The sequence below is a fragment of the Ischnura elegans genome, chromosome 1 (genome assembly GCF_921293095.1).
Source record: "Ischnura elegans chromosome 1, ioIscEleg1.1, whole genome shotgun sequence".
Taxonomy (NCBI): domain Eukaryota; kingdom Metazoa; phylum Arthropoda; class Insecta; order Odonata; family Coenagrionidae; genus Ischnura; species Ischnura elegans.
In genome coordinates, this window is record NC_060246.1 from 60,226,832 (window position 1) to 60,245,436 (window position 18,605).

Consider the following 18,605-nt stretch of genomic DNA (forward strand, 5'->3'; position numbering starts at 1 on the left):
TTAGCATCAAAAGAATTTATTTTTCCAGCAGTTGTCAATACAACAAGGTCATCTTCCTCAGTCTAACACCATCTAACATTGCAAGGTCAATACTTATAATTCATGGGTTTTATGATTATGTACAACTTCAACAAATAAAAAAATCAACATTTTAAAAGAATCAACCAAGGCTATATGCCTAAACAAGATTAAAAACATAAACAGACAAGTTTCAAAAATATTACTCTTAAACAAGCATCTTGGTTAAATCACCGAGATCTATAAGCATAGTTGCTATGCTAACAAAAATTAATGACTTGGTTGACAAACACAGGTACATTTACATCGACTTTATCATATATAAGTAATAATAAACGATGTATACAACAAAAATGCATAAATACAATATCATACAACCATGTAGGTGTAAAAATGCAAAAATATAGATTTATGAGGTGTCTAACAATCATGAAACTTCATTGGAGAAATACTTTGAGATTATCTCGCAAAATTTCCTGAATCTGATGAGTATTTATGACAGTAACTGGTTTATTATAAAAAAACTATCACTGGATCAAGAACATATTCAGGTAGCACATAGATATCTCCAGGCCAGAATTTCTTTCCGTTTCATATAAGCAAGTGCATACATTAATTGAATATTATTTTCCTAGAATCTGAGAAATTCCGTGGATTTTCTGAGATTCTCCATTTGTAAGAAGATAAGTATCAGCTTTAAATATTTCTGGGGATAAGTACATTATTTCAATTGATGAATGGGAAAATGTGATAATTTCAAAAGTGTTAGTTCAAAATGATTTTTCAAACAAAAAAGAATGTGTCACAAACCAAAAACTGATACGAGCAATAAAAATGATGCTTATCAACCTCAAAAGAATTAGGCTGGTCCTCCACTGGAAGTGAAAATGTGTGCCTACGAATATCACATAACTTCAGTATCATCTGGTGTTCAACAAGTAGGTTTCAGCATCAAGGGCCACACCTTGAGAGAAGGGAGACTTGCGGTGTACAGTTAGGAGTTAACATCTGGCTAGATCCTAATTTAGTGGCTTTTATTTTAATGTATACAGAGGATGCATATTATCTGGGCTACCAGATATCAGGAAAGAGAACTTTAGAAAAGAGGAACTATATGGGGGAAATCAATCAATTCAATTCATACTTGGTAACATATAGCTTTAGAGAACATACAATTCGCAGAGGTATGATGGTCTGGAGGTAACAATTTACAATGCAAAACAAACTCATCGGAGGCAGCTGTAGGCAAAAGTTATGCTATATGCAGCAACCCATATCTACACGGAACAGACCACTAAAAGTCACTTGCTAAGGACAAGATTACCGTGTTTTAATTTCCCTGGGATCTACCACACAAAACTATCGGTTAAAGCTCATGTTACTTGGCAGAGTAACCCCACATTGTTGCTCCCAGTAGGCAGCCAGCTTAAAGGACCTTGTCTAATTGATTGATTTCGTAAAGTAATTGAGATAAGGCCTGATGAATGGAATAGGTATCCTTTAAGACATAGAAAATATCTATTACCCAATAGTACAGGCTAATCTTTCTTGATAAACACAGGTTGGAATGAAATGATACATACTCTTAAGTATGTACATTTTGCCTGCAATGAGTAGTATATTTTACCAGGTACAACCACCACTGAAAATTTAGATATTCCAAACTTTTTAGCATGGATAACAAAGGAGAAAAATATAACTAACAACTAGGGCTAACATACCTATGATGATAGACCACCAACAGAAGAGATTCAACTTAACATCACAAGTAGATGTAATGTAAAAGCTATCAAAGAAATAATAAATCTATAATATAACTTTATCTCTGGCATGTACTTGAAATAAAATTATGATATCGTTGAGCAAAACTTTGACTAAAAAAATACATTTACTCTGAAGCTGAATTTCATTTGAAATGGAAATTATTTAAGTAAATTCATAATGCCCACAAATTATAGAAGCACATTCCATTGGACATTCATGCAATGAGCATCATTCCCAATTGTAAAGCCCTATTCTCAAACCTGTAGCTTGAAGTATTTCAATACTATGAATAATTCCATTTCAAAATATATTTACCGCTATATGATAACAATGACAGTGATAACGATGGGGCAGGTATGAGGGGGATAGAACACCCCACCCCCAAAACTCTTAAAATGCATGTCATAAATCAAACTTCTGAGTATCATTCCCTAGTGTGGTGTGCTATTAAATCTGATAGATCCTCTCTTTCCCTGAAGACCGAGACCTAGTTACGCCACTGATGGCATTTTCAATAATATTTCTTCTCTTTGAACTTTTTCACTACTATTTTACAATAAGAAGGGGTACACTTCCATAAGTACATAGATATAAAATAAAATTTACATAATAATCTTGGAAAAGTACTCAAAAGGTTGAATTGAATTGAGGAAGTCCCATCGATAAAAGCAGTAGGTGTATAAATGTAATGTTTTAAATGAAAAGTCTAAAAAAAATACCATAATTCTTATTGCTTGGATGCTGCAACTTGCTACTTTCTGACTTAAGGTATATAAGTACACACTGGTACATTGAGTTATAACAATTTAAATCTGTATAAGAACAATCCAACTCCAATGCTAAAATTCAGTCCAAAAATATCCTGATTAAGTTCCTTTACCAGCTGCCGATTCATCACAGAACCCTATTGGAGGAAATATGTGATAACCATAAGTAGTCAGCAATAATAGAAAAAGCATATTAGGGAAATGTTCCATTTCCTCGACATCACACCAACTGTTTAGATTCACCCTAATCCCTCCACCCCCCAATAAGTAATAAATTTGAAATAATTTTTTGATTTTCTTCCCAAACCACCTAATACAGCTCATATTGGCCATTTTATATCGGGGTATTCAACAAATTTAATAATTGCACATACACGAAAAGCCATGCCCTGGATAAGGGAAACCTACCCAGGCGGGACTCGAACCTGCGACCTCTTTAACAATTGTTTGGCAGGCGAGGACTTAACCCTGCTGCCACTGAGGCCGGCAATTATCATATTTATCTTGAATTTTCAGTGCAATTGAAGGTTAAGAAATAGGCAGTTTGATGTTTTGAAAACATACAAATTACAGTAAGCAGAATTTTGGGGTGAAAAAAAGTGCAAGATAACTTTCTCACATATACTCTTTTAAATGGGCACCATACTTTTGTCGATTAATGAATATAACAGTGACATTAAATTAGGCAAATATTCAATGCCCTAACTGACCATATAAAAACATGATATCCCTTCCCCTTATCCACTATTGTATACAATTTATGGTCTCTTAAAAGAAGATTCAATGGTGGCGCCACATATATTATAGTGTTTTTTATTCCCAGAGTAAAGGTAAAAGTTAGCGATTATGGCAAACATAGACAGCAAACTCATGGGCCCTACACAGCAAATCTTTACGTTCAAAGTCCACTTTCCTTTTGAAGTGAGTACTTGCCTAATTCATTTAAAAGGTTAATTTTCTTTGAAAAAGTAATTATGCTAACTTCGAGTGATGCTTACAGTTTCAATGGTGCATTATCCATGGATAAAACTAGTGAAGGTTCTTCTCCGCACCGTAAGAAGAAAAAAAAACATACAGACAATACAAGTATATAAGAAAAATTTTACCTCTACATAATTCCTCTTAGTTTCCTTTAGATAATGGGGGCAAATGTCTGCTGAGTGTGTGGTAATATTCAGAAGATTTATTGGCTATATTCTCGACGCTGCCCATGTACTCTAGAACTTCGTTCATCTGAAATTAAAATTGAAATAATACCAGAGTATTTGAGAAGAGTTAAAGACATCACTTTCTGCTTAATGCCATAACAAATACTAACATATTTCTTGTATTCTATGAGACGCTTAAACTTCTGATTGTCTTCATAAACACCTTTGAGGTGTTTGATGAATAATATGCACAATGAGAGACTGAAGACTACGATAGCAATGGAAACTGCACTAGGTCTACGGAGAAGCATTTTCAAACGCTTAAAACTGCTCGCCTTTTGTAATCAAAATCTCTGGCATAAGAAGAGCGAAAAATTGCTGTTTTCGCTCATGTTCACATCGTCAATCATGACTGCAATGGTCACAGAGAATTATTTCTAATGACGGTACTTCTAAATCACTGTTTATCAGTCATAATCAAAGGCACATCTCACACCTACAGTGGCTAATTCATGTAATCGACCTAGCATACGACATAATCACGAAACCGATTTCCACTTGAGACTATTTCCATGGCACCTCACGAGATTATGCCTCCTATACTGGTACATTCCTTAATTATAGCGGTATACTAAGTAACTTTGACCGTTAAATTCATATCTTGTTACAACGAAACATGTATAAACTTGAATGATAGAGATGTATGTTTTGTTTCCGTGGCCATTGATCACACGGATTGCTACGGACTTTCGCACTCTTTTGTTTAGAGCGGAAGCGCGGAAGTGCAAAGATACGGAATCGGGTCCAATCAAATTACGTGAGGCACAAACGGGCATAATATTAAAGTCTGGAGTTCCGATTTGGCCAATAGAGGCGCTGCTTTGGGAACAAAATCTGAATGGTAATAAATCGAGACCACTTGGATCAGGCACTAATTACTCTAAATTAATTTCCCTTTTTTATGGCCTTGAAGATTGACATATTTATTTGGTTGTTACTTATTGTGCTATTTCTTTAGGAAAATTTCAAGTGTTTCCTACACAATGGTTTTTCCCTAAATGCCTAAGCCCTCTCAGTTGCTTTTTTAGCGAGATGTCCAGAGTGGCCTCAAAATCTTTTTTTACATAAAAAAAAGAAATTCTGATTTTAACATTGCTTAAAAGCAAATTCCTCCTGAAATCTTGACGAAATAAATGTCAGTAATTGTTAAAAAATTGAAAACAAACAAAGTCGTTGGAGATGTTAGTTGACCCTGGGTTTGAGGATACAAGGTCATTCGATCCAAGTAGCATATCCAAATCCCTATCCTAAATTAACTTCGGCGAAATAGCCTTTTCGTCAATGATCAGACAGCATAACGTCTCATGGGATGACGCAGTTTCGACTGTGCCTCGAGACTTGGACAAAGAAGAGCGATCACGACCGTTGAATCGCTGCATCGGCGTACATAGATTTTTAGGGTACTTTTGCAAGGTAGTGGGAGCAAGTCCAGTTTTCGTACCACTTCGTGTAAGCGCCTTCGGGTTTCTAACAGATCACATTATGCAGGATATTATCGTGCCTCTTGGTTTTCGTGGATGAAAACATTTTTATTTGTTCTAGAAGGAATTGGTCCCTGGCATTTCCTTCCTCGGATGCTTCTTTCAGCTTTCGAATATTTTCACTCGCATGATTTTTCAACATTTGCAGTTTTCACCATGATAAGGCGTGAGCCATTCTAAGACGTTCTAAGCTTTGCTTGTAAAGTTTCAGCCTCATCCGCAATACGCATATGCTGTTAACGCACTTCGCAGAACAGAGCAGGGTAAGAATTTGGGTAGGGGGGTTACACAGAGTTTGATCCCACAGTTCACGCAGAAGAATCCGTAAAAAAAGAATTGATAGTTCAGTCCAAAATTTTACACCAAGGGTGTACCCAGGATCATAACTAGGGGGGGAGGAGCAAGCCATGGTCTAGGGGGCAGGGGGAAAGCCATGGTCTAGGGGGCAGGGGGAAAGTCATGGGATTTATGAGATTAATTCCTTGAAAAAATAGTTTTATTTTAGTTGCATATCCTATACTAATATATTTCATTTTTCGTGGGTTTAGAGAAAATTTTTTGAATACTTTCGTTTCAATTCAGTACTGATTTAGCTTAAAGAGTTTTGCGATTTTTGCCTCCAGGGGGAGGGCAGCTGCCTCCCCCCTGCCTCTCGTTGGGTGCGCCCATGTTTTACACCGTCCTACCTTTTATTGTGATGTGTTTCCCGAACTAAGATAGGTGCCGGAGAGGCGAATATTATTGCTCCATATGTGAATCGCACTCCCTGATCTAAAATTATGCATTCCATGTACGTACCGTTCTTCCTTGCTACAAAAGCGATGACGAAAAAGGGGAGACATGGAGAGAGCAAAATCTTCGCCCATCCGTCTCTGCACACGAAGAAGCTTTGCATAGAATAGAGAAGGAGGCAGGTGCGCCACAACGCTTCGGATTCTGGGGGTGGGGGGGAAATCAGGAAAAATCGCATTAAGATTGCAAAGGGGGGATGGTTTCATCGCCACTACATAAAAGTTTACGCGACGTTAGAAATCTGAGTGGAACCGCTAAGGAGGAAGGGGCAGATATTTTTGTAAATGCATACGTGTTCATTGAAAAGTGAACCATAGCCTCCTTTTTTGGAGGGGCTAGCTTCCTAAGTTCTCCGTAGGTACTTAGGGAGATGGGATAGTGCCCCCTGACCTCCCTAAGTGGCTGCGCCCCTGCCAACAAGGAGTGGGGGTATCACTATACTTTCACAGGTGCCTCGAGGGTAAGCAATGGGAATTCATGGGAATCTCCCTTATAGCAAAATATTGCCGAAAACACAATCTCGTCCCTTAAACTTCAATGAGGAATAGCTTAGGTAGCATTTTCTACAACTGCTCTCTCAACATTTTTTTTAAAGAGTCACACAAAATGACCATGACGGTTGAAATGGCACTCCCATATTTTTTTGATACTAACAAGTCGCATGAATAACAGATTCTGTATCCCTGATCCATTTTCCCGAATGAAATAAACATTTTCATCGGTAAATACATAATATTTTATCAGGCCCAAGATCCATCGCAGATTCACAAATTTTGGCTAGATTCAGCCAAAATCAATATCCTTGATTCTCATATTTCGTGATGTTGTAGAAAGAATAGATTCCTATGCTCAGGAAAAATATTTCCTCAGTAGGGAACTTGCATATATTTCAGATATTATCAATAGCCCCAAAATTATTGAAAAATATATGTTTGCATACCTCGGTGAAAGTTTTTTTATTATTTTATGACGTGGTTTGCGATATTTAATGCATCAATGATCACGAGAATTTTCAAATGCAAGTGAGAAGCGAAAACGCCCGATGATTGGCTGGTAGAAAAGTGACGTCATAGTTCAGTACGAGGCACGGCGGCACGGCCACAGTATAGGTTGCATACTTGAATACATGCGACGGCGTGGTTATGATTCATTTATTGAAGTTCAGACGTATCGGAGTTGTTCATTGTGACTTCAGGGCTATTATTTGATCTATTTCTCCTCCATTGAAAGCGATAGATTGCGTAAAGATGAAGGCATATGGTTATTCTTAGGCTGATCCTAGCAAGCTTCCTGTTACTGAATCCATCATGATAACAGGGTATTTTAGTGAAACTGTAGACTTCGTCGGCTCGGAAAGTCGATGCCGAGAAATGGAAAGGTAGCTGATATGCATCTGTAATGTTTTATAGTTCATAAAAAAGTGAGACTTGCGTATAATATTGGCGAAAGCGTATACTCATGTGAAATGTGTATTCTTTTGGCAGTCCGGTAGAGTCTTATGGTGAACTTATTTCCACCTCGAAGCTGTCGATGATACTTTCAACTTAAAAATACCTTGCCTGGAGGGCGACAGGAAGCTCTGAGGAAGCCAGACTATCAATGTTTCAATTTAGTAGCGATAATATAGACGAACTTCCAACACAATCTACCATCTTGTGACTCAAAAACCCTGAAGCCACTTCCTATTCTGCAGAAAGAATCGGTCAATCGCACTTCGATCAATATAATAAACACAACGTCTTCAGGTGTTAAGAAGTTACTTTTGTAATGAAAGCTTTCCTAAAGTAGCATTAAAATGTGAATATTTTCCAAACAGAGTCTTTTTGTAGTAGAGTCAGTACATTTTGGGAGCTTTTCTCACGATATATCTGAAACATACTGTAAAGGCGAGCTCATCGTCATTGCGATCGGTTGTCACTTAAAAATTCCGTATCGGAAATCCTAGAGGGATGACCTTCGACGATGACCGTGATCACCTGCACTCTCACTATCACTGGAACCCGTGGTGAAAATATCATCCCAATCCAATTTCTATTTGGTTTTAACTGGGGAAAGAACAACATAGAACTGCACATTCTTCGGGCAACTTTAGGTTTGACTTTCCCTCAAACACCCCATTTCCCCTGTGGTGCACATCAGGATCCTATCTTTATACGATGGCCTGACAGCCTATAAATGGATCCTTGGTTTATCCTGACAACCAACTAAATTGCTGATCCACACGTCTTCCTCTATCTCCACAGTTTCCAAATCAAGGGCCGCGGAACATTCCTCTTGTGACCCAACTTTTTCAGAAAAGCAAGCAACGGCGTAGAATAAAATCAAAGAATGCTGCGATTCATTTTTTGTGACCACCTCTGGATTCCATTCTTTTTCCATCTACAACTTCCTTTATCTTTCGGGATAAACTATATGGGACAAGATAATGTTTAAATATTTTCATTAATTTATAACAAAATATAAGTTCAAAAAATACCCAAAAGACATTTTATTAATCCGCACTGATGAGTGTAAATTAATGTGGAAGATGAATGCTGTAGACGTAGTAGTTTTCCCTAGGTTGGGTTGCAAAGTTCATGAAGTTGACAAAACGGCTATTTTTTCGGTGCGCGGAGTCATTTATTGCACTGGCGGCGTCTACATTTTTGAAATTTTTTGTAATAAAATAAATCAGAATTTAGGATAAAATTTCCTTTAGAATGACGAATAGTTCATTATTATACCATGCAGTGAAGCCAGGATATAAATTTGCAAAGTACAGCGGCACATCATTTTGACGCCGAGAGTAGAAGAAAACGCTGTCTTCTTGGCTGGCACTCGAATGCATGAGGATCAACGTTGCTCTATATTTTCATGTTTCCTCCCTTGATTTTAAACATCATGGAATTTTCTATGTCCTTCCGTAACTGAAATTGAACAAGTGCCTTAATAATTTGAGTCCATCGTAACGATCGTAACCATCGAGAAACGCCTATCTCGATTTTTGTTCGGAAGTTGAGTTTTTATTCTACGGCGGCCGAATATCGAAAAATCTCAGTTTCAAGTTATTCGGTCAATGAAATATGGAAATATTATTTATATTAAAGTTATCTTCGCTCACATAGCACACGGGTTTATCATTACGTTTATTATACTCTTATTTTTCCGTAACGCTCATCCCGACAGACGGCATGCATCGAGGCGTTTCTTCTAATTTCCTCCGTGGGAATGCAGGCGAAAATTTTTTCTGGGGTGTTATTGCACAGAGGAACAATGCACCACTTGTAATTTTTCCTTATTTCACCCATGTTCTCCTTTAAACGCAACGTGGCTCTTCCAAACCTGCAGTTAGTGGGCTTGGATCTGGACTCGTACTGAACTATGACGTCACAGCCAAAGATTAGTGGGGGCGGTATTTTTTAGCCCGCGAAACTCGGGCGACTTTTGGGAGTCATTTTCTAGGGTATAAACTGAATTTTAAGCGGAAAAAAGTATATTGCGGTACTAAGTGTTTACTGTAGTATATCAGCATACTGTTTATAAAAAGTATGCAATTTCCCTGTTCTGCGTCCTTTGTAAGTCTCGCGCAAATAATTTCTCAAAAGGGCGCCTCTTGCGGCGGCACATTGCATTACGTGCGATGATGCTGCCTTCCCCCAACTTGGGGCGACGATGTATATGACGTAGATTGCGATCAAAACACACCGTGAGCCGCAGGTACTTTTCATTCGGAGATTAGTGTTTGAAATTTAAATATTTGAGTAGAATTTTGTAGCTATTTATTTTTTATCATATTCCTTGAAATTCAATATTTCTGAAGTTTTACCTACATAGATAATCATTGGCGTAGGGAATTAATGGGCATGGTCAATTTTTGAGGAAAATGTACCAGATAAGGGTATTTCCTGTTCCTAATATCCGTCTTATCAAATTATGAGAAAAGCATTTTGCAGTATTCGCGAGGAAAAGAGTGGCTAAAATGAAGGCGTTCTTTCTGATTATTGTGTGCTTAACTATTCATCTGTGTAAATGTGGTCCAGAAGAGGAGGAAGGCGTTAAATATGCCGATAAGTGTGAAGGTAATGGTTTTGTCAAAAATGTTATATGGAAAATCACTTTTGCGGGACTAGAATGTAATTCAATGGTATTTAAGTGAGACTTAGCTTTTGGAATTTGGGTATTAAGAATCCTCTGGTGATCTGGGAAAGATTTTTTTCTGTTTTATTTTGTGGAAGTCTCACTGCATCCATCGTTTTTCCATTCTACCGTGCCATACCCGTCCTGTTCCTACTGGTTGTAAATAGGTTTTTTAGAATAATTGCACATGGGGCTTTTCTTGTATTGAAGAAAAATGGACTTTTTTCAGTGTGCAAAGTGGTGGCCATAGAGCTTGAATCCCGACTGCAAGAAACCGGCAAATCACACGAAGTCCTCGAAATAGGATATTCTTTAGATTCAGATAAGAATAAGAAGAGGACGAAGTATGAGAAATCGTAAGTACATAAATGGAATGGGGTATTTTGATTTTATGAAGTTATCCTCTTTATATTTTTGTTTATGCGTCGTATGTAATCTCTAATCATTTTTAAGTATTTGTGGTAGGTATTTGATGAGCTCAATTAAAAACACTTTACTTTCCCGTCGTACGTTTAGAAGTATACATCAGTTGTACTGTATTTCCTTCATTGCCCGTGTCACCAATTTTAAATATCCTACAATTGAAAGCTCTTTTAGAAGTATTGCCGCATTACCTTTCCATTTATTTCTTTAATTGGTTCAAATAATCAAATTTTTCTACCTTCTTATGATTACTTTCAAGCGCTTTCAAGATTATTCTGTATTCATATATCCTGGAATGCATTCTCTGTACTATTAAGAGAAAGCCATATTTCTGTGTCACAAGAAAATGGAAGTGGCCATCCGTGTTTGGGTCAGATCTTGGATGAGATCTTATTGTACCTTTGGTATTTTTTGTACTAATTTTATCATAAATCTTTGTTAATGTTCATTAACTTTTTTCCGAAGGCCAACATCCCAATATATACTACTTTGGAGGCATAATTATATCTTCCTCTTCTAAAGGCCTGGTTACACGATACATTAACATGTACGGGTTAATGTCTTAATGTATGAACGTGTGAATGAACACGAAAATGTACCGTGTAACCACCCAACTTGTGCGAATGCATGAACGGAAAATAGAACCTGTTCTAATTTGGTTCATGCATTCGTACATGTTCCGTTCCGGACCACTAAAATCATTCACGCAAACGTACATTAACTTGTACGTGTCAATGTACCGTGTAACCAGGCCTTAAAAGTATTAAACTTCAGTTTTTGGATATTCCGGGAATAAGGTGGACAGAAATTTAGCTGTTATTGTGGTAAAAGTTTCATCATGAAATTGAGAGCTTACCAAGATGGTCTAAAATAGTATTTTTGAAAATAAATACACCACTCTGTGGAAATAAACATAATTTCGAGAAAATTTATGGTAACTAGGAGCTGTATAGTAGCTAAGGGTTTCCATGGCTGAAAAAAAATTGGGGATTTATTGGATATTAATTCAACCGAGGTGGCTTTGGAAACCGAATCTGGCCCCTGGAAGTCTTTGAAACAGGGTTACCTCAGGATCTCAGACCCAGCTATACAACCTTGATACCTGACTGTTAGGCTGTGTAACCTCATAAAATGGAATAAGATTTTGACATGAATATTGTATGGAATTATCCCATAAAAAATGAATAAATGCTATTTAATGCATGTTATAAAATTTTCATGAGCTTAGTTTTCCATGAATGGTATTTCTGACTTCATAATTTGACTTGTTTCTGCAGGGAATTGAGACTTGTGGAATCCCTTGATGGAGTGTGTGAAAGGATACTGGAGTATAATATCCATAAGGAGAGAGGGGACAGTACAAGATTTGCCAAAGGAATGAGCCAAACCTTTAAGACACTACATGGTTTAGTGTGAGTGTTTGAAAAGAGCATGGGTCCATTTCACTGAAAGTGAAAATATTAATTGATTGGAAGTTGCATTGTCATGGGATATCACCTCTTTCTTCATATTTTAGGGATAAGGGTGTGAAAGTGGAGTTAGGTATCCCGTTGGAGCTATGGGACAAGCCATCTGTGGAGATCACAAACATGAAGTCTCAGGTTAGTTCATTTATTAGGATCATTACATTAATTAGTTTTTAGCTTGCAGTATTGGCCATTGTTTAAGTTGCATCACCTCCAGCTCTTTCCATTAAGTTCTTCGCTGGTATGGGACTGGGATTGAATTGTGAGTTGCCAGACAGCATATGAATGTCTCACATTTATGTAGTATGAAAATTTACTTTTATGAGACAATTTTGTTAGTTTCTTAACGTGAAATTATATTCCCACTGGAAGACACTGGCTACAGCATAACTGAATAATAAGACTTCATTTCAGATTGTTTGACACTTCATTTAAAGAACATCACTTAAGGAGGTATTGGAATTATTTGGAATTGGTTTACGAATATTGTTGCTGATAGCACATAAATACATAAGTGTTTGGTCACCAACCAATGTGGACAAAACATCAGTGATAAACAAATAAATAATAATTTTATAATAATAATTTATTCACTCCTACATTTTGTTTTGTTGATGTTTTTACATCTGAATACAAAAAAAACAAGAGAAGGAGCTTTAGGTGCTCTCCAAGGTCATAGGACCAGAATTGAGCCACCATCAAATAACAAAATGTATGCCAATAAAAACATAATAATGCAGTAAATAATACAACATAGAAAACAACTGAAAATTACGTATACTTAATAGCCTAGCTTTTATTGCTCTGCTCAAAGTCATTGTCAGCATCCATAAACATCTGGTATTGACTTTTATTAAGGTTCCACAATTAATTTAGTTGATTATTGGATTTAGTTGTTCAAATTTTTTTTAAATCTTTCATTTCATTCATTTTCAAATTACATATTTGGAAAATATCTTTAACCTATGAAAACTGATGTCAAGTTATGTGGTTAGGTAGTAGCGATTGAGAAATCATAGGTAAAATGCAAATCCTGATGATTATGAAGATTGTTTTTGTAAAGGTAATGATTTGATGAAGAGAGCGTTAATATTAAGAGCCTGTTTTGCTATGAGACCTGGGAATATGGAAAAGCTTGCACGTTCCTGAGACCCCTACTGCTGCACAGGTGGCATTAATTCTCAGTTACTCTCGGTAGAGCCACCCATGCCAAATAGGTTAAAGGGCAGGAGCCAGATGAAAGGTAGTCCACGTGATGGTGTCACATAAAAAACACTGTTAGAATGGAAGTGGGAAACCCACCAATTATCTCATCCCTGAAAACATGGAGCTTTGGAGTCCTGAACCATACGAGCCTTGGATGGAATCACATTACTTGGCCTTTGGGGGCTGGCAAGGTCCTCGAGATTCTTATCATGAGAATACCCTCCCTTATTTATCATAATCATCGGCAGAATCCAAGAAAGAAGATTTAAAAGAAGAAGGCAGCCATGACTGTAGGGACATGGAATGTGGGGACAAGTATTAGGGCAAGCAAGCTCGAAAATATTGAAAGGTAAATGAAGAAAGGGAGGACAGATATCTTAGGATTATGCGAAGTGAGGGAAGGATGGTAGGGAATACTGGAGTGATGGGTATAAGGTTATGTATAGTGGTGGGGAGGTAGGCCAATGATGGGTAGCTTATGTGTTGAATTGGAATAAAGGGCCAGAGAAAGGTAGGCATAGAACTGGTGACCAATAGGATTCAGGTGATAGAAATTGAGGTGAGACACTCCAGCCTTGTGGTGGTTCAAGTTTACATACTCACTAGCAATTGTAGGGATGAATAAGTAGATGAAGTATATTAACAGCGTGAGGATATAATTAGGGAAATTCCAAGCAAGAAAAATATTAAGGGAATAAAAAAAAGGGCAAGTCATTATCAGGCAGCAAAAGAGGGCAAGCCATGTGGAAAATTAAGGCTAAAGATGGATGGATGCTGACCGAGCGAGATGAGGTTCAGAGTAGATGGAAGGAACATGCAGAGGATCTCTATGGCATTAGGAACAGGCCGGAAATTGATTTAAAGTAGGAGAGCAGAGGAGGATAACCTTGGGCCGGGGATCTTGGACACGGAAATGGAAAAGCCATTCATGGTATGAAGGCTTAGAAAGCAGTGGACATGGATAATATCCTATGTGAGCACCTGAAGAAAATTGGGAGGAATGGTAAGAGAAGGTTTTTCGAACTATGCAAGGTCTAAAAGGAGGGATGTTGGCCTGTGGATTTCATGAAAGCTGTTCTAATTCCTCTACCAAAAAAGAAGGAAGCTGTGGAATGCGGAGATTATAGTACTTTAGTCTAATGTTGCATGCGGCAGAAGTGGTACTAATGATATCAGAGTAATACATACATGCTCACTAGCAATTGTAGGGATGAATAAGTAGATGAAGTGTATGATCAGCTCGAGGATATAATTAGGGAAATTCCAGGGAGATTCCAAATGTCAAAGGAATAAAAAAGAGGGTAAGTCATGGGGGTAATCATGTTTAAACAGTGAGGTTTGCAGATGAGCAGGTATTGACTAACCAGTCAGCGAGAGGGTTGCAGGCTTTAGTGGATGCCTTAGAGAAGGGTTGCAAGGAGCATGGCATGAGGATTAATGACAAGAGGACCAAGGTTATGTGATTTTATGAAGCATCATGAGCTATGAATGTGAGACTCAAGGTAAAAGAAGGTGGGGAAAAACTTGAGCAGGTAGAGCAATTCAACTATTTGAGCAGGACATTAGAGGAGTAGGAATTCAGCAGCAGAGGACATGAGGAAGAGAATTGCGTTAGCAAAGGAGGCATTCGTAAACAGAAAGGAGGTGATGGGAGCATTGTTATGTAGGAGCTTAATGAATGGCTAGTGAAGAGTCTGGTATGGAGTGTAGCTTATTAAAGTGTAAGTAACGAAGGAGGAGAAAGAAGAGAATAGGATTTTTAGATGCGAGGCCCTTTTTTTCAAGCTCTGATGGGCAATGAACAGAAGACGAAATGATTGATTAAAAATCATTTCATAGCTAAATATTGGGCACACTTGTGGTGTCCTTTCGATATAATCGCCTTGGCGATTGAGGAATTGGTTGTGCCCGTGGACAAGCTTTACTATGCCTTCTTAATTACAGTGGAACCTCGTTAAAGCGAGTACGGGCTATAGTGACACCCCCGCTATTACGAGAGATAGCCGATGCACCGTCAATTGACCATATAATAAGCGTGTTAAAAAATTCGTTTTTACGAGACCCTTTCGGTGTTGGCTCTCGCCATAGCGAGGGTTTCACCGCCGGAAGACTTTCATGAAGACTCCTTAACCTCTGTAATTGCTAGCGATCTGTTAGAAATGAAGTTAATGGAGTGCTCAGTCTCAAATTTATGTGGTAAACTGTCCTTCGATAAATATAATGATGACGAAACAATGCTTTGCATGATTTTTATTCAGTGCGGCGCTTATAAATTGTTTGAATAGTTGGTCGTTATTTGAGTAAGGAAATTTAGTGATGCAAAAAAACATCGCCTTTCGTCTGGATTTATGCTTACGTTTATTGGATAGATGTTTATCTGTCGCCACACCACTCCTGTTCCTGTATATCTGTTCGCAACAGGTATATTGGCTATTATTTGCTCCACCTCCGGTAAAGCGACAATTCGCTATAGCGAGTGTTTATTAGTGCACCGTGGGGTGTCGTTATATCGAGGTTTCACTGTAGATGTTGCTGCTAATTACTTCCATTGAATGTTGCCTTCGTTCGGATGCTCATTCCCCGTTTGAAAATGCTTTCCTCCTAGCCGCATCTTTATTACAGCGTGAAGAGGAAAATCACACGGCACTAGGTCGGCATTGTATAGTGGGTGATCTAAAATGTCCCAATGAAAATGCTCAAGGAGCAGTTGGGCTGCATCAGAGCTGAGATGACGGGCATTGTCATGGATCAGAACACTTCCAGAAGTCAGCATGTCTCTTTTTTATTTCGAATGGGAATGGGTGTAATGTTTCACAGTAGGCAGCTGCATTAACGTGTCACCAGCTGCATGAAATCCACGAGCAACACACATTTTTTAACCAAAACACGGAAGCATAACGTTTTTGATTGTTGGAAGGATCGCCTGAATTTTCTTAGTTTGCCTGGCGATTTTTACTTTGATTAAAGATTGCTGTATTTAATCTGTCTTATCAATAGCCACAATCCATAAAAAATTCTCTTTTATTGACATGTGAAGTCAATGCTGAAGTGATGGTTAAGACATGTCAATGTAGAAGCTATTGAGTGAGCTTTCTGGCTGTTGCTCCCCAGTGCACCCTTGGTGGAAGAATCAGTAGATGCAGTGTAACTAATGAGAATGCCACTAACCTTAAACTTACAACTTAGGGTCAGAAATGACTTGAGCGTGCAGTGCGGAGGACCTGCAGTTGCCCTATCTGCACAGTACCCACCTATTGCTTGTGTTGTGTTTTTGTTGAGCTTGAAAAAAATGGCCCTCATATAATGAAAGGGAGGAGGTGTATTTAACTTTACACCCGTGAGGGTGACTGCATACAAAGTCACTTGTTCCTGCAGTGCTTTGAAATTCGTTTTCGCAAACCAGCGACAAAGTAAAGATTTTTCACTCTGACAGTGGCTTAGTAAGCATGACCCTCACCACATGTGCCACAGTGTGGACTTGTGACGAGTAACAATTTTGGGTATGAGACCTTTTAGAGAGTATTTTTATGATGACTGAGGCATGGAATCTTACATTTTATGTATGTATGTCTTAGATTTTTTAGATTGAAATGGTCACTCAGAATATTTATGTTTTCTTTCATTCAGTGTGAAAAACTTATTGAGGACTACGAGAGTGATATTGAGGACTGGTACTTTCACCATCAAGGGGAATCTTCCCTCACCACCTATCTTTGTACCAATCGAGCACTGAAGGATTATACTGATAAGTGTCTCGATGAAAGACTGCCAGCAACAAAGGAGAAAAATAAGAGTGACAGTAAAAATAATAGGAAAGGTGATCAACAATCCTTGAAAGAAGACCTCTGATTGTTACTTCATTTCATGTGAATTTTCTCTGACGTGAAATTTTGAATAATTTTTCTGTGAAAAGTTGTATTCATTTTGTTTCAATATGTTGTAATTTTGACAGTTTATGGGATAAATATTTTAATACTTGTAAATGGTTTAAAGCTATGATTTGGATCAACTTATTCATATGAACTTGCATGATTTAATAATACCTCAAGTTTACATTTTTTTTGGCTTTAATACTATGATATGAATACATGTTTGATAAGCTTAAATTTCTCTCTTTAAGCTATTATTATGAACTAGCCTGTGATAGAGTATGGATGTTGAGGCCTGGTTACTTGTTGCTTGAACTTTCACTTGCTTGTGTTCAATTGATGACATGATTTCATAATTTGCATTAGAACAATTTATTGTACATTCCAATTCATTCTTTGATATTTTTTAAATGTGTAACATGATCTTAGTATTTTGAGATTATATGCTGATCTCATATTGTGAAATTTTTAAAATTGAAGGATCATTCCTGTGATTGTTGCTTGGCCTTGTATTGCTTTTTTTTAAGCCACACTTGTGTTCTCCTAATTCAAATCAAAATGTAATTTGATACCATACTATTAAACTATGTTTTCCTAGTGCTAATCTTCTATTTTGTGACTCATTGAGTTACAGCAAGTTTTGCTCATTTTCTTCATTTGTGGCAATTAAGTCCTGATTTACGTATTTTGTCTCCGAAAGAAAATTCAATGTGTACCTGCTATGCATTTATCTGGTGGTGTTGCCAACTGAGATGGAAATGTAAAATCTTCCTATCAGCTTACTTCAACAACATGTATGCAGACTACACAAAAACATGCTTTTTTCCATGTTAATGCAATGCCCAAGATGTGCAAGATCTTGCATGAATAATGAAGCTTGTAAATTGGCTGATAATATCAACCAGTGCATGAATCTAGTAACCATAGTGACTACATAGGTGTAATTGCATACGGAACACATCCAAATACTCATGCTCTTAATGTAATATTTAGCACCTACAAATGAGAGGCATTAATTGCTGGAAAGAATCATATAATTAGTCTAGATTTAGACAGCCAATTTGTGGGGTAGAATCTATTCTCATATTTCAACTGACAGTTAATGTTTGAATGTGGCATTAGTTGGGGACTGCTTGCACTTCTTTTTAGATACATCAAATTTCAAATAATTACTTAAATTTTTCCTCTGAAGTACCTTTTTTTTTACTCAATAGAGTGGGTCATATTCAAATTAATCAGCTTAATAGATAATTAGAAGATTAAAGCACTCAAATGGAAATCTGGGGAGTACTTAGGTTTTGAGAAATAATTTGGGATTTGTTTTCATAGCATTAATTTTTCACATTTTTGGCAGAGAGAGTGAATTTTTAATCATTTTCCTGCCGTTCTCTTGGGTTTGTTTGACTAAGTTTAACACTTGAAGTGGCCATTTAATTACAGAGAATTCCACATGCTCAAAATGACCTCTTCAAAAATAGTGAGGTTTCTCCAATGA

The 18,605-nt window shown here is 37.4% G+C and overlaps 1 protein-coding gene and 1 long non-coding RNA gene across 2 annotated transcripts; one reads left to right on the top strand and one right to left on the bottom strand.

Annotated features, from left to right (window-relative positions):
- On the bottom strand, positions 1–4,451 carry LOC124161458. The gene is made up of 3 exons (XR_006865366.1): positions 3,868–4,451; positions 3,656–3,782; positions 1–2,686 (listed from the first exon to the last, which is right to left on the bottom strand). It is a non-coding gene; the product is annotated as an uncharacterized LOC124161458 (long non-coding RNA).
- Positions 4,452–9,694: 5,243 nt separating this feature from the next.
- LOC124161464 (protein canopy 4) lies at positions 9,695–17,714 on the top strand. The gene is made up of 5 exons (XM_046537789.1): positions 9,695–10,088; positions 10,376–10,502; positions 11,847–11,981; positions 12,086–12,170; positions 16,869–17,714. Exons 1-5 carry the CDS (start codon positions 9,989–9,991, stop codon positions 17,088–17,090), a joined length of 669 nt encoding a protein of 222 aa, XP_046393745.1. The 5' UTR covers positions 9,695–9,988; the 3' UTR covers positions 17,091–17,714.
- Positions 17,715–18,605: the final 891 nt, after the last annotated feature.

Bases quoted from the DNA above. Each gene is read 5' to 3' on its own strand.
- LOC124161464 (XM_046537789.1), top strand. From the start codon at position 9,989: ATGAAGGCGTTCTTTCTGATTATTGTGTGCTTAACTATTCATCTGTGT. The intron at 10,089-10,375 runs GTAATGGTTTTG...GACTTTTTTCAG, and splicing joins ATATGCCGATAAGTGTGAAG to TGTGCAAAGTGGTGGCCATA. The intron at 12,171-16,868 runs GTTAGTTCATTT...TCTTTCATTCAG, and splicing joins TCACAAACATGAAGTCTCAG to TGTGAAAAACTTATTGAGGA.